This window comes from Triturus cristatus, chromosome 3_1 (genome assembly GCF_964204655.1).
Source record: "Triturus cristatus chromosome 3_1, aTriCri1.1, whole genome shotgun sequence".
Taxonomy (NCBI): Eukaryota; Metazoa; Chordata; class Amphibia; order Caudata; family Salamandridae; genus Triturus; species Triturus cristatus.
In genome coordinates this window covers 223,355,227-223,370,496 of record NC_140583.1, presented here as the reverse complement: position 1 = coordinate 223,370,496, position 15,270 = coordinate 223,355,227, and the positions used below count along the sequence as shown (strand labels likewise).

Sequence of the window (15,270 nt, the reverse complement as noted above, 5' to 3'; positions counted from 1 at the left end):
CATCTCCTGCTTCATTTTAAAGAGAAGGCAGGTTTATTTTTTTCAATCTGGTGGGGGTAGCAAAAAGTATTTATTTACTTGTGCAGCAGTGGGGTTAGGAAATGGAAAATTTAGCACTGTTTGATGCAACAAAAACATGCCTATCAGAATTTACCTTTAGCTACAAGATCACTTGAACTTTAGAAAAGCCACACAAACAAGAGGAAATGGGAAAACACATAGGGCCAATCCAGAAGAATAGAAAATCCTAAAGACATATTTCCCAGTCAAAGACTGGATGCAAATCCAGATATGCAGGGTTGCTTTTACCGGCAAAAAAATGTCTACCCTCAGAAAAGTTCAGGTACTGAATGAAAATGTTCAGTCTGAAGTTATTCTCCCACTTGTGTAGGGTTTGCAACAGCCTACTTAAGAAATTAGCATGGTCATGTTACGTGCCCTGAAGGTGGGATGCTACTGAAAGAAAAAGTTACACACCTATCATAATTGGTTTGCCACTCGTAATGTTGTATTGGCACATGCTGTGCAGTATCCCGAACAGGTTGCTTTTCTTCAAATTCTTTTATTGGTTGTAAGAATGGCCCACGATCAACTTCTCAGAAGCCACAAGTAGTAGATCACAAGATGTGCACACTCCCCCCCTCCCTCCACCCCCAACCAGATTGAGGCAGACAAAAACAAAAGGTGTAGTGGCTGTTGTAAATTAATTCTTTCAGGAGGGAGGACTATAGGAAGCTCAAGCGCCTGATTCAGGTGAAATGGGTGTCTCTTTAATAAATATTGCATGGAGCTCCCCATTTAGAATGGGGATGTAAACGCTACCAAGAATATCACTTTACATTTTAACGCCTGAAGTGAGCATAAACTTAGTGGTTCAAAAGTCGCCTAGTTGCAGAAGTGGAATAACTTTCTGCAGTGTGATCATAGATTGTCCATTTGTTTGGGTAAGAAATTGCATGGAGTACATTCCTTGACCCCTTCCATGTACAGGCACCTCCTCTATCTCACCTGAGGAGCGTACGTCTTCGAATAGGAGTGAGACACTCTTTGTTGATTTTATGATTCCAGGGAGAAATACTTGATGGTGGTATTCCATCTATACCATGGGCAGCACCCACTTGTTTGTCATATCAGTCTTTCACAAATCAGATAAATTGGACAGTCTTCCTCCACCAGGTGTCATGTTATCAGGGTGAAAGAGCACCGAATCGCTGCTTGGAGGCAAAGGGTCCTCTGCGGAGGGGGACTTGTTGGACTCTTGAAATGTTACTTTTTAATATGAGTTTCCTTAAAAAGATGGCTGCTGCTGACTTTGAGGGAACCATTGAAAGGATTGCTGAGAGCATTGGTAGAATTGGCAATTTGAACTACACGGATGGCGTGTCTACCAACATCACTGAAACATCTGCTGTTGCAGGCCCGCTTACTGAGTTAGGCATTTCTGTGGTTTTTTTTCTTTCTTCCTTCTAAGTGCAGTTCCCCTTGTGGACATAAATGCTCTCTGTGAAAAGGCATGTTGAGGAAATGATGATGGACCTATGGATCTTAGCCTGATATATGAAGCCATTGGCAGTTCGGGCTGGACTGTTCCCACCGAGGCAGGGGAAAGACTGATTTGAATATGGCTGGGTCCAAATTGAGGTGGCATGGTGGGAGAAAAACAATGGATTGGGATGCCGTTTGAGTGATCGTCAGTGGCTGAGATTAATTCAAGCATTCTATCCATCATCTTGTTGAAGTTGATGCTCTGTGTAAGACGGGCATGCCGAAGCATGGGTCTGTGCTCACTGAGCTACTGGAATCAAGCTATACCTGGTTGATGGGCCCTTAGGGCGAATCCAGTCCTAGGTTGCTTGTATTCACAGAGGACCTGGCTTGGCATTTTGGGCTTGACTGTTCCCACTGTAGCACAGTCAAGACTGATTTGCATGTGGGATAGGTCCAAACTGAGATGGCATCTTGGGTGAAAACGACAGATTGGGACAAGTTCCGAGCAACTGTCAATGCCTGAGATTTATTCAAGCATGGCTTTGTCATAAAATGTTAATGGTGATTTCACAACAGACCATATAAACCGTGTCAAGGGTGCAACATATGCCTGTGTTAGCAATGGTGATACACAGATTCTCGATCATTCCCATTACCAGTGGCTTCAACGAGCCTACTTTCCCGCTCTAGAAAGGTCCCTCGGTTGCATTTTGGGCTGTCTCATTGGATGACCACGAAGTCCTGTGGTACATGCCCATGAATACAAAGGGTGATGGAGAGCTGCCATGTTATGTGCACGCTAAAGGTGGTATAATGCAGTCGTCGTTAATTGGACATTTAAAGTTCGACATCAGATTTTTTATATACTTTTATGTACTATCTTTCTGAATGTCAGAGTTTCTATGAGTAATGAAGAAGTAGCATCTCCACAGGCGATGTCACCTCATGGTGAAAAGCTGACTAATGTACGGCAGAGTGATAGAATGAAGCCTTACCAGGGTAAGATATTTTCATGGGGTAATTCTCACAGGGCTTATCGGAATCATGGTCTACTACATACTTGTTTTATTTGTCTCCTTTTAGTCGGATAAGCTTGTAATTTCACTGTTCTTGACACTTATCCTCCGGGTTGGAGTGTAAGAGCTTGTATGGTGACTGAGAATCCATGTCCTGTGGTACTGGTAGCACAATTGTCTTCATTTGGAATGTTGCCACCAAACAATTCTGAGGAAGTGGCCTCTTTAATGGAAATCTTATCTTTTTTTGATGGACATGTCTGTCTCTTGGGTGAAGAGCAGGAAAATGTAGTTACAATGTGTTCTGTGTCCTGGTCAATGCAAATGTGTTATGGCCATTCATTTTTACTACCCCGAGTCTCTTGGGATGAAGAATTCAAGGATCTACTTCAGGAATCTTTCAACATTTTTTCGGAGTTACTTATTCACATAAGTGGCTCATATTGAGGTTACCCCTGTTCCAGAGGCCGATGTTCAGCTCTGAGGTAGTCTGCCTCAAGTTTGGATTTTTGAATCTCTTCAGACTCCAAGGTAGGCTTTTTGGATCCATCCAGTGATTTGAACGGAGTTAGCTCTCCACCCTTAGGAAATGAAAGGTGGACAAGTTATCCCACCTGCCCGCTTTGGTGTAAGAGGTGGAGTTACGGGATTTCTGTGGATAGATTGTGGGACCGATAAAAATTTGACAACGATCCCTGACTGTAGCAAATTTCTTGATCTTGTCTTTCTTTCTTCCTCGTGGTCTGTTAACCAGGAAGGACTTCATGCCCCTTTCTAAGAATCACTTGCTAACGCTCAATCAGCTGCAATTAAATAGCCGAATAAAAGGAGCCCACCTATGATCAACAGCTGCTTGTGTCATTATCTAAAGGAAGGCCTGTCAGATTGTGGCAGTTCTGCGTAACAGAGTGGGAAAAATTAAATGGTGAATTTTTCATCCCTCACATTCCCTTTTTACACAATCATGAATTTGAGTGGGAGACTTTTGCCGACGTGACACCGAACGTGCTCTCCAGTCCTGTTCTAAATCCCAGCCAGTCAGGCAACAACGTAGTCTCACAGACTGAGCATTCTATTTCAGGTACAAACGTGTTGGCAGGAATAGAAAATCCAAAGTGCAGTTGGCATTGGGATGCATTGTGTATTTGAGGAACATGATCGCAAACCATTCTTGAAATCAAAAGAAAAGACTCTTAAGAAAAACAAATTGGAATATTCCAAACCCAACAGTAGACAGCAGGAGAATACACAGCATATGATCTACAGTAACACAATCTGCAAACTTAATGTCGCTGCCACTATACCAGTCCCACACCTGAACTGTTGGACTACCTATAGAGTGAGAATACCTAGAGAGTGAGATTATTTCGGTTTCTTAAGGTAAATCATTACAGAGCAGTTTGTAACGAAAAAAAAAAAAAATACATCAGAAAAGGAGAGGAAGGACTTCACGCCTAAAAATGGACTTGAACTTCTGATGGTGATGTGCAGATCTCTGTCCTGGATTGTCCAAAACCAATGAGTTCAGAGGCACTTACAAGACTGAGACAAATATATGATCAAAATGGGATTAGGATGGGAACTTGACATTTTTTTTTTTTTACCAGAGTGAAATCAAAGGTCAACCAATGGAGAGATTCCACAACCAGACTGAGAATTGTGATCGTTTTGGATTGAAGGTCGTTTTTTCCCCAAGATGTGATGGAACTTGTATCAATACATGGGCCAGCAAAAAATGAATGTGGGCATACATTAAGCAGAGAAGTTTTTTTTTTAAAGAATACTGCTTGCTCTAGTGTGAAACTACTTGATACACAGGAATATTACCTCTTCTGGAAATAGAATGTAAGACTTTTCTGGTTGATGGAAAATCCAAATTGTATAGAATCCAAAGTCTGTCCTTATAAGTTGCGGCAGACCAAGTCCTGGCGAGCCAATAGTTTAGATAATGCTATAAGTGAAAGCCCGGAGGACAATATGGGTCATCACTGCTAAGAGAACCTTTTCGAACCTCTAGTATACGAATTCAGACCAAAGGGTAGACATCCAGGATAATATTTTTCTCCGACAGTAAGCCTAGGAAACCAATGGCACTTTTCCTTCTGGATATCAATAGATGAAAGAGAGTTCCTGAGTAGCACAACTGTTGGGTCTTGTTCATAGAACAAGAACTGAAATTTCGAATGTTGTAAGAATTTTTAAGTCAATTGTTCCTTGGCAGCAGCTTGGCCAGTCGCATTAACCTTTACGACAATAAATCCGAATAAGAACTCACCAGTGGAGACCTGTATTGACTCCCTGTCGAACTCTTGAACAGCCTTTAAAAGAGATCATGTGAATGGTTTCAAGCATGTGAAATGTGCTGGCTTTTGGATGTTTTTACATTTCTTGATGGAATTATTAAAGAAGTTTTTATGCAACCTATTGAAAATTCACGTGCTTTGGAACTTACTTATCAAGTGCACAATGGCTTATAATTAACCAGCTCCATAGGCACTCGATTAAAAACTCTCCCTGCGTGATGCCAGGAGACTTACGGCAATGCTCCAAATCTGAAAGGTGGCTCCATTCGGTTTCTGGCAGATGGGACACTGCTGCTCGTGGGTAACATCCAACATTAACTCTTGTGCAGTGCCCAGACCCTCCAAGGGTACCACGCACTAATTATGCTATTATTATTATTAACCCTTCGCAAGGTCTTATGGAATGCTTCTCAGTCCAGCTGATTTAATTATTTCTTTACTATATCACTAGCTTTCTTTTTATTGCTAGTAATGGGTACCCCTGTGCCGCCAGTGGGGCAACTGGGTCTTTTTTGTGGGGGATGAGTGGGAGTGCAAGCCTCCAAGCAGCCAAGCCACCTTTGCTCCCTGCCCAGCGCACTTGCTGCTGTTGGCATGAGAGCTGGATCCAGGGCTCTCTCTCTCAACTGCAGTGCCCCACAGCAGAACCACGGCAAGGTGACTGGGGGTGGTGAGTATAGGGGAGTGCCTTGCATCATGGGCGATTTCCTCAGGCACAGAGCTCTGCAGGCCACAGATCTTCAGTGATTTACCCCCACCGGAGAGGAAACTTGTAAGCACAACAATAATTTAGAGAGCTCAGGGCCTGACCCCTTCCCCTTTAGCACTACAGCCTACTTTTCAAAGGCTACTGCAGTTCGAGCCACTAGCTGCCTCCTGTCAGCAGCAGGGCACTGCAATACCCTAGGACCTGCTCTTCTGTCTACCTATCTGATAGTCTTTCAGTCTGGCCACCTGATAGCCTCCTTATCCTGGGGTCCTCCTTCAGCAGCATCCTGTAGCTCACAAGAAAGTTTGCACTGCCCATCTGCAATCCCCTCCCCAAGAAATTACAGTTTCCTGGCCACTTGCAGGGCCCCTGTTTGTGCAGAGGGAGTCAAGTGGTCCCCTACAGTGGTACCCGGCGGGAGGTGGAGGGGTACACCAGTTTAGAGAAGTCAAGGAAATCTGCTCTTTTAACAACTTCAGCAAGTTCACCCTCTACTGCCCCCCAGAGGAAGTGGTGAGGCCAGTGCCACTGGCCCTTGAAACCACAGTCTAACAGTGTCCTTAGAAGCACAAGCCTGGAGTTGTCTCAAAGCAGGAGCACCCATCAGCAAGCTGGTTCATCATCCTTCCTCTCTAGTTCCCCGTTTTTTCTACCCTTCTGCAGATGTTTGAAACTGGTGGTGGATAGTTGAAAGGTCTAGGAGAGGTCACATCATTCTTCCACTCCTAATACATCCCTCCGCACAACAATGTAGGATTTTTCAAGATGGCAAATTAAAACTTCAATCAGACACAGGCTACTATTGGCCTACAGGTCTCCCCGTAACAGACTGAGCAAACCAGTTCCTTCCCTCCAAAATGTTAAGAGGGAGCCCTCCAGTGAGTGATACAAGAGGTCAGGCGGTCTCCCTCTGTTTCTGCACAAGGGCATGCCCAGGTCAATAACTGGAAGTTTCTGAAGAGGTGCTGTGTGGGGGGTCCCTGGGGGGGTGAACCGTCTGCTTTACTCATAGGCGTTGGCCAGGTTATGAAGACTTAGTGTGATCGGGGGGGGGGGGGGTTAGGAGTCGGGAAGGAGTTGGGGCAACATTCATATTGTTATCTATGTTTTTGCTATTTTCAATTGAAAATGTCAGTCATTTTTTTTGTGATTTGATTGTGCAGATGCCTCTGGAGTGCAGAGCCATGCAATATATGTGCATTTTGACAAATAAAAATTGTTTTAAAAAAAAAATAGCTGGGAGTTTCTGAGCCCATGCAAATTCCTTCCCCATCTTCTTTCAAGAGCAGGCCAATCCCCTCCAAATAGGCCTTTTGCCTTGGGGAGGATCTGATCTCCTTGCTGGCCAGCACGGTAATTAACTTGGCCTAGAAGGGTAGTTCAAAGCAAGCTCAACTCAAATTAAGGGGTAGGTGAATTATTTTTAAGAGTGCAAATATGGCCAATTTAATATTATTTGAGTTTAGGAACATTTTTAAGAAAGGAAAATACACTAATCTTCTCACTAGGTTGAGCCCATGCACCTAATATTTTGTTGCAGATTTCACATTGTGCGAGTAGAGGAAAAAGTTAGAGACATACACTGAAGCGCTACTGGCTCACACTCTAGTAATAATATTCATTGGCAAACTCTTGCCTTTATAATGCAAGTACTGCGCTGCGGGCTTTCACGTTTGTGTATGACTCATGGTTTTAAAAAAAGGAGATTTTTTTTTTTAAATACTGGAGGAAAAGCAAACATCTTATATTATCTCAAGACTTTTTACTCAGGAAACTCTGAACAGAATTTAAAAATAATGAGAAAGTGTCAGAATATAATGGGAAACTATTCCCAATGCCCAATTTACTTTTCACAGCACTCAGCCATTTGGTTCTCTGCATTAGTCCAGAAAGCAGATTTATTGGCCTGCAGGTCACTAGCTGAGTGACTGCAACAAATGGCCATTGCCCCAGCACCACAGAGGCCTTTGTGTGTCAAAGGCGGTGCTTTCATACAATATGTAGAATACAGGAAGCACAACAAAGTAGCCTTAAAACTTGCTATTCCGCCATATCCCAACAAATAACCCTGTTCCTGTGCTTTTACAGCCAGGCTGAGAGGATTGGGTAGCAACACAGCACAGAGTCTATTAGAGGGGTGAGGGAGCATGAGAGGGACAGAGCTAGTTCACAAAAACACACGCATGGAATGATGAATGAAAAATAAAAAAGTAGCTACTTAAATGTGAGTTGTGGAAGGATACAAGCAAGCAAATTAAAAGGATTGTAAAGATGCTACGCTCCAGGAGAAGGAAAAACATAAGAAGGGGAAAGTAAGCTATCGAATAAGAAGCAAGCAAATGAGTGACAATAAAGCCAACTAACAATACGCAATGGGCAGGCTCTGAGCCCCCTGTAAACTTAGCTGGTGCTGTCTTGTATGCTCGACCTAAAAACAAAAATTAGGATATTTACTTTTGGATGCTCATTTAAATTGTATGTCCTTCACAGGCCCTTATTGTAAAAGGCGACCATTGTCAGCTGTCAAAGCTGTCTTGCAAAAGTTTACAATGATTGGGAAACACTTACATATTTAGTGACAAGAAAGCGTGACATGCAGGTGAGGGTGGAGTCTTTAAAAGAGAACATCGCATTGGCAACAATAGAGAACCATTTTTAAATAAAATTAGTACAAAATAGGTTCGAGTTGCATAGGGTCGACGGCGTTTCGAACTCGGTTATTTGAGTTCATCATCAGGACAAAATGTGAGCATATGAACTCTAAATGTGAGAAAAATACAGAAAAAATAAATAAATAAACAAGTACAAAACATAAATTAGTCCCTGAACTGTAACAAGCATCACAAGCAATTAATGAGCGGTACATAGTGTTCTCCAAAACGTGATGCAATTACATAAAGATGAAAACGGTAACCTGGCAGAGTCAGCAAAGTGATGGAACTGAGCAGTCTAGTGCCCTGAAGGAATGCGCAATTACAAGAATGTAAGAGACTCGGAGCTCATAGTGACGAAGTAACTTATAGCGCTAGGGGCGGAGGTTGGGGCAACATTGCGCGCGCATGAAGTGGATCACTTACTGAGCATATGAGCGGTAAAGTGACGGGGTAGTCGTCAGTAAAAACCGTATTCGTCGCGGTGGTGAACGTCTTGATTTGAATCAATAGCCTAGGAAAACGGAGTGATTATGGGTTACAACTGGACAAGGCGCGTGGTGATTAAAGCAAGAATACCGGGTGGTGTCAGGGTAGTGAAGACACTTACTGAAGTAACAAACTTGGTCCAGACTTCTCAATAAATGGAAGCGCGATGTCAGTGCCGAAAATTATTCAAGCAGGTATCAGGAGGAAGTTGCCTGAGGAAAAGGGGGGGTTTTGTTAAGGGGACGTAGTACGGTGAGTGTACATGGAAATACGGGGCGGTGCCAAAGTTAGGGTGAAGACACTTACTTAAACTTACAGGCCAGCCAGAAGCCCTACCTCGTTATCAGACTATGTCTACACCCACTATCCCAACCTATACCGAGGAATATATAGCAAGATTGATTAATGGTCCTTCACTTTTCCATACACCAATACCAGCTAACAACACTCCCTCTAATGTAGCAAGTGAAAAACTTATTAGTCTAGAAAGACTAAAAAAGAAACACATACGTACTGAACTACACGCCCGTATGCTTACGGAATATCTGAAGGCAGACATCATTCCAGTAGGTTTGCAAGTACGCAACATCCCTGCAATCTTCCTACAAGACCCTAAATTTAAGAACGGTTTCGCCCACATTGGCACTACGTGTTCCCGCCACTGGATGGTGCTAGGTATTGACACTGCATTAGAACACAGTAGAAAAGAACTACTAGAAATCCGAGAACTAGAAAAGGCAATCTTAGAACTAGACAGCCTAGCAGATGCCAAATCAGCCCTGGAAAAACTAGAACGAACCATTGTTGACTTTCAAAACTTTGAACACCATAAAAAGTCAACTAAAGTGACAAAGGACATAAGGACCTACAACAAAGAACAAACCTACCCTTACCTCAGAGAAGACTTCTTTACTCAAAACAACCAAGATCAACAGAGGTATCCAACAGGCACTTGGGGTAGATTCAGAAACAGGCAGCCGGTCACGTTCTCAACCTCCTCTCTAGAATCCGACAACTCTGATCCCGGGGAAGGCACTAGCTCCTCTACATACAATCCCAATTTTTTAGAGAGAGGCCAAACATTCACAGGGGAGAGACCAAGAGGCAGAGGTCGGGGCAGAGGGAGGCCCAGGTACAACCTCCCCCCAGGGGAGCGACAAACACGCAGGAAATTCTACCAATGGGGATACCAATACTAACTCCTTCCCCCCTCCCATCTCTCTCATCCAACATGGACCAAATGCCTATCTTTAACCTCTCCAAACATCAGCTGGCCTCGACTGACATAGCCCTACTTAGTAGAGGACTTTCCTTTGTCATCACGGAAAAACCTAACTGGTTTGACATCCACACCGAAATTCTTCAATTCTTTAGGAAAGTAAGACTTAATGTATTCTTCCAAGATAAAGAGACAACCACTAGAAATGATATCACAGGACTGCGACCCAAATCCACATTCAATCCACCCACTGGTTCGATGCCCCCGGAAGTTATTGCCTTCGAACATCTCGTACTTAAAGACTTCAACAACATAAAAACTAACTACAGGTTCACTCCCTTCAATGTTAGCCTTGAAGAAAGACATAGTCTCAACGCTCTAAAAAACCTCGATGACGTGGTCATAAAACCCTGTGACAAGGGAGGTGGTATCGTCCTACAGGACAAAATCGCCTACGACAATGAAATCCAACGCCAACTCAGGAACACGTCACATTATGAACGCCTTATGCGCAATCCTCTTCAAGACATCAGTGACCTCATCCTCACAGCTACCAAAACGGCTCTAGAAGAAGGCTACATCAGCAAACACGAATTTTCCTTTCTAAATAATAAAAACCCTAGGACTCCTGTCCTATATACTCTTCCCAAGATCCATAAGAATCTGGAAACTCCACCAGGAAGACCCATCCTTTCTGGTTGCGGATCCATTCTAGAACCTTTAGGGAGCTACATTGACTTTTTTATAAAGAATATGGTACAAGACACCGCCACTTACGTTAAGGACACCACTCACTTTATCAATCTAATTGAATCCCAGCCATTTGACCCCCAAACTGAACTCCTGGTCACTCTGGACATCGAGTCACTATACACCAACATTCCCCAAGACAAAGGCATAGAAGTTATCACTAAACATCTCAATCTACGCCCAGCACCTCATCGGGTCCCAACAGAATTCATCATCTCACTCCTGGAAATAGCCCTCACCAGAAACTATTTTATGTTTGAAGACCAGTATTACAGGCAATGTAAAGGCACTTCAATGGGGGCCATTTTTGCTCCTAATTTTGCCATACTCTTTGTTGATGACATTGAAAATAAGTTCATCCTCAACAACAACAACCCCTTCTTTAACAAAATTCGCGTATGGCGAAGGTACATAGATGACGTCTTCATGATTTGGTCTGGCACTGAAACTGAACTCCAACTATTCAGTGCATGGCTCAATAACACCCAGCCGGACCTAAAATTTACCTACAATTTCAATAAAAACCAAATTGACTACCTAGACGTCACGGTCAAAACGTCCGAGGGTGAACTCTACACTACCCTCTTTAGAAAACCTACAGAGCGTAACACCCTCTTACAGTACGATAGCTGTCATCCCAGGGCTCTGAGAGATGGCCTACCCTACGGTCAATTCCTCCGTATTCGCAGAAATTGCAGGTTCAAAGAGGATTTCTTCCAAGAGGCTGAAATCCTATGTAAGAAACTCACCAATCGGGGCTACCCTAGACGTCTAGTAAAGAGGTCAATGAAACGAGCATGGTACTCACATCGTGAATTCCTGCTGCAACCCAAAGAAAAGGCATCCCTCAACAAGATCACATGCGTCACTACCTTCTGCCCGGTTAGCAACAAACTTACCAAAATGATAAAGAAACACTGGTCAGTACTAGGCCCATTGGAACTCAATACAGGCACTCCACTCTTTGCCTTCAAGAGAGGACGTAATATTAAGGACCATCTAGTTAGAGCCCAGAAACCAGCGCACAAGGACAATACTCTTCATTCTTTCCTTGGCCTCCCTCCTCTACAAGGCCACTATAAATGTAACAACTGTCTGTCGTGTGATTCCACCTGTAACACCCAGTCCTTTGAATATAATGGCACCAAACACACTTTACAGTTCTTCTCTAATTGTAATTCACAAAATGTGATCTACTGTATAAAATGTCCCTGCCAACTACTCTATATCGGGCAAACCACGCAGAAAATCAAGACTAGGATCTCGCAACATAGGAGCAGGATCCGCTGCAAAATACAAACGGCACCACTTGTGGAACATTTTCTGGCCAAAGGACACTCTGAATCTGATTTCACATGGCAAGTGATTGACAGCCTACAACACAACCACAGAGGAGGAAATCAACAGCAAATCCTTAACCGCATGGAATGTAAATGGATTTTTAAATGCCGCTCCATTGAACAAGGACTTAACACTCTGGACGAATACAGAACCATTCTGTAACCACCTTCTGTGTTCAAATATGCCATTAACTCTTTTAACACCAGTCTCTTCTTGCTAACCCTGAGACCTCGTACATGCAATTCTGTACTCTTGTCTGTAAAGCAACCTTTCTGTTTCCTATTGTACTACTTGTATATAGTTGAATGTAGACTAAGCGGGCAAGTATTTGAACACCTACGCTGCCTTTACTAGATTGGTGCTGCAATTTAGTTTTTGAACCGACCAATACCCCCTTTGGCTCTTTTGTATTGACCCCAGACTTGAGAATTCTCAACACTGTTTGCCCAACGTTATGGAATCATGCTCTATCTCAGTAACTAGTAACTCGAGCAGTCCCATTCATGCTAGCGTTTTTTAGTTGCATACAGGCACCCCCTGGGCCTACTACCCTTGTTGGGCCTTCACACAATGCGATCGGCGCAGCTGCAGACGCCTCGAGTAACCAATGGCAACCCTGTCCCTTTAAAAACCTCCCCCTCCCACTTCCCGGCCAGTCGCCGCGCGTAACTACACGCACACAGGATTCGCTCCACTCCCCGTGACCCCCATTGAATGCATCGAGTGCCGCATGGATTAAGTAAGTACCATTGAAACTACACCCCCTCCCTCCACTTGCTCGCGGCTTTAATATCCGCCTGAAGGTAACCTCCCGCATCCTCTTCTACAGATTAATTCCTCGGCACCGAAAAACCCGCCTCAACTCGCTGAGCAGGCATGATTACACTCCTACTTTAAGTGTCTTCACCCTAACTTTGGCACCGCCCCGTATTTCCATGTACACTCACCGTACTACGTCCCCTTAACAAAACCCCCCCCTTTTCCTCAGGCAACTTCCTCCTGATACCTGCTTGAATAATTTTCGGCACTGACACCGCGCTTCCATTTATTGAGAAGTCTGGACCAAGTTTGTTACTTCAGTAAGTGTCTTCACTACCCTGACACCACCCGGTATTCTTGCTTTAATCACCACGCGCCTTGTCCAGTTGTAACCCATAATCACTCCGTTTTCCTAGGCTATTGATTCAAATCAAGACGTTCACCACCGCGACGAATACGGTTTTTACTGACGACTACCCCGTCACTTTACCGCTCATATGCTCAGTAAGTGATCCACTTCATTCGCGCGCAATGTTGCCCCAACCTCCGCCCCTAGCGCTATAAGTTACTTCGTCACTATGAGCTCCGAGTCTCTTACATTCTTGTAATTGCGCATTCCTTCAGGGCACTAGACTGCTCAGTTCCATCACTTTGCTGACTCTGCCAGGTTACCGATTTTTCATCTTTATGTAATTGCATCACGTTTTGGAGAACACTATGTACCGCTCATTAATTGCTTGTGATGCTTGTTACAGTTCAGGGACTAATTTATGTTTTGTACTTGTTTATTTATTTATCTTTTCTGTATTTTTCTCACATTTAGAGTTCATATGCTCACATTTTGTCCTGATGATGAACTCAAATAACTGAGTTCGAAACGCCGTCGACCCTATGCAACTCGAACCTATTTTGTACTAATTTTATTTAAAAATGGTTCTCTATTGTTGCCAATGCGATGTTCTCTTTTAAAGACTCCACCCTCACCTGCATGTCACGCTTTCTTGTCACTAAATATGTGAGCACTTGAATTCAATCTTTGTTCAATAAATAAGTGTCATACATTGACCTCTCCTGTCCCTTGTTTCTCTATATTAAGTATCACTCTCCAATTTGAGTCCTTGAACCTATACTAAATCATCTCGCCCTCCTAAGGGCTTTTCATTTCACTGGACCTTCTCAGGCCATCCCGAACCATTGTTCTCTTCCACATTGTATCACCCCAGGTTCGCATAAGGGGTACCCTTGTTCTTTAAAACACATGGGAAACACTTACAGCAGACATCCAAAAACCAGGTGGTCCAAAACCATAAAATGTATGGGGGGCGGGGACTTAAGTGGGTCAGAACGCACTCTCCCACACCTGCCATTAGAAACAAGGATGCATGTATGCTGCACAATAAACATATATAAACATATGTAAATCCAGCACAAAAAAGGTAATTTTTCTGTGCAGTTTTTTACCCGGTCCTTTAGCTTTGCCAAATCCTGTCTGGGTCAACATTTATCATAATGGCACAAACTGAGGCTTCCATATTTTGAATACTATTATATGAAAAACAATAATGTCACCTGATGTCAGCACTCAATTGCTTAAGCGAAAATTGTGCTGATGGTGGATGGTTCGCTGCTTGTTCACCAACAAGCTCCCCTGGATCAGTCTCAACAGCCAATATATTTCTGGCTTTTTCAGCAGGGCTGTTTGGCAAGACACTTAAGTAATCTGAAAAATTGAGAAGGATATAGTTTTAGAAGTTATAGAAAGATTGAATTTAGAAATGTCCGATTTAGATTTCAAATTGCAGATTTTAAAAAGACAAGAACATGATATTACAATAGGAAGCACACGTGCATAAGATACATTGACATATCTTTAAAGAAATTTCTGTCAGGACTTTCCAATCCTTTAATCATTCAGAGGTCAAGAAAACATATACCAGCAACAGGATTAAATTATTATTTGAGCAGCTAGTTTAATTATTTTATTTATTTTGAGAGTTTTATATAGCACTGGCTAGACCCAAGGGTATCAGAGCGCTTTACAAGACATGTGGAACAGATTCATGTACAAGACATAGAAACCATAGCATTGGTAGAAGGATTACAGGTTGAGATAGTCTATCCGGAAGGGATGAAAGATACTGCAACAATTATATATGTATATCAAAAAGTAGCATATGATACATTATACATTGGTGCCTGTTAGTTCTGTTGAAAACACAGTTGAAACAAAACAATGTTGCGTTATATTTTATTTTTATTGTACACTATTTTTGAATTACAATAGGTATATAAATGCACAGTAAAACAGGAATTATACTATTGAATTGTAAGACTTCTACCATACTATACAATGACAAGCCTTACCATACAAAGACAGGCCGTGCCATACTATATCATGACAAGCATACTATACCATACTTTACAATGACAGGTCACACCATCCAAACGTTTTAATATAATCATATTGTATATATTATCATATTATATAATAATCATTCTGAACAATTTTTAACAAACTTTCTACAACATGGCTAAAAAAAAATTG

The 15,270-nt window shown here is 42.7% G+C and overlaps 1 protein-coding gene across 1 annotated transcript in view; it reads right to left on the bottom strand.

Annotated features, from left to right (window-relative positions):
* TBC1D2B (TBC1 domain family member 2B) overlaps positions 1-15,270 on the bottom strand; it is a 328,844-nt gene that overhangs the window by 164,596 nt on the left and 148,978 nt on the right. The window contains exon 3 of the mRNA XM_085643725.1: positions 14,295-14,445. Coding sequence (XP_085499851.1) covers positions 14,295-14,445 — 151 coding nt within the window. The remainder of the gene's footprint in view (positions 1-14,294; positions 14,446-15,270) is intronic.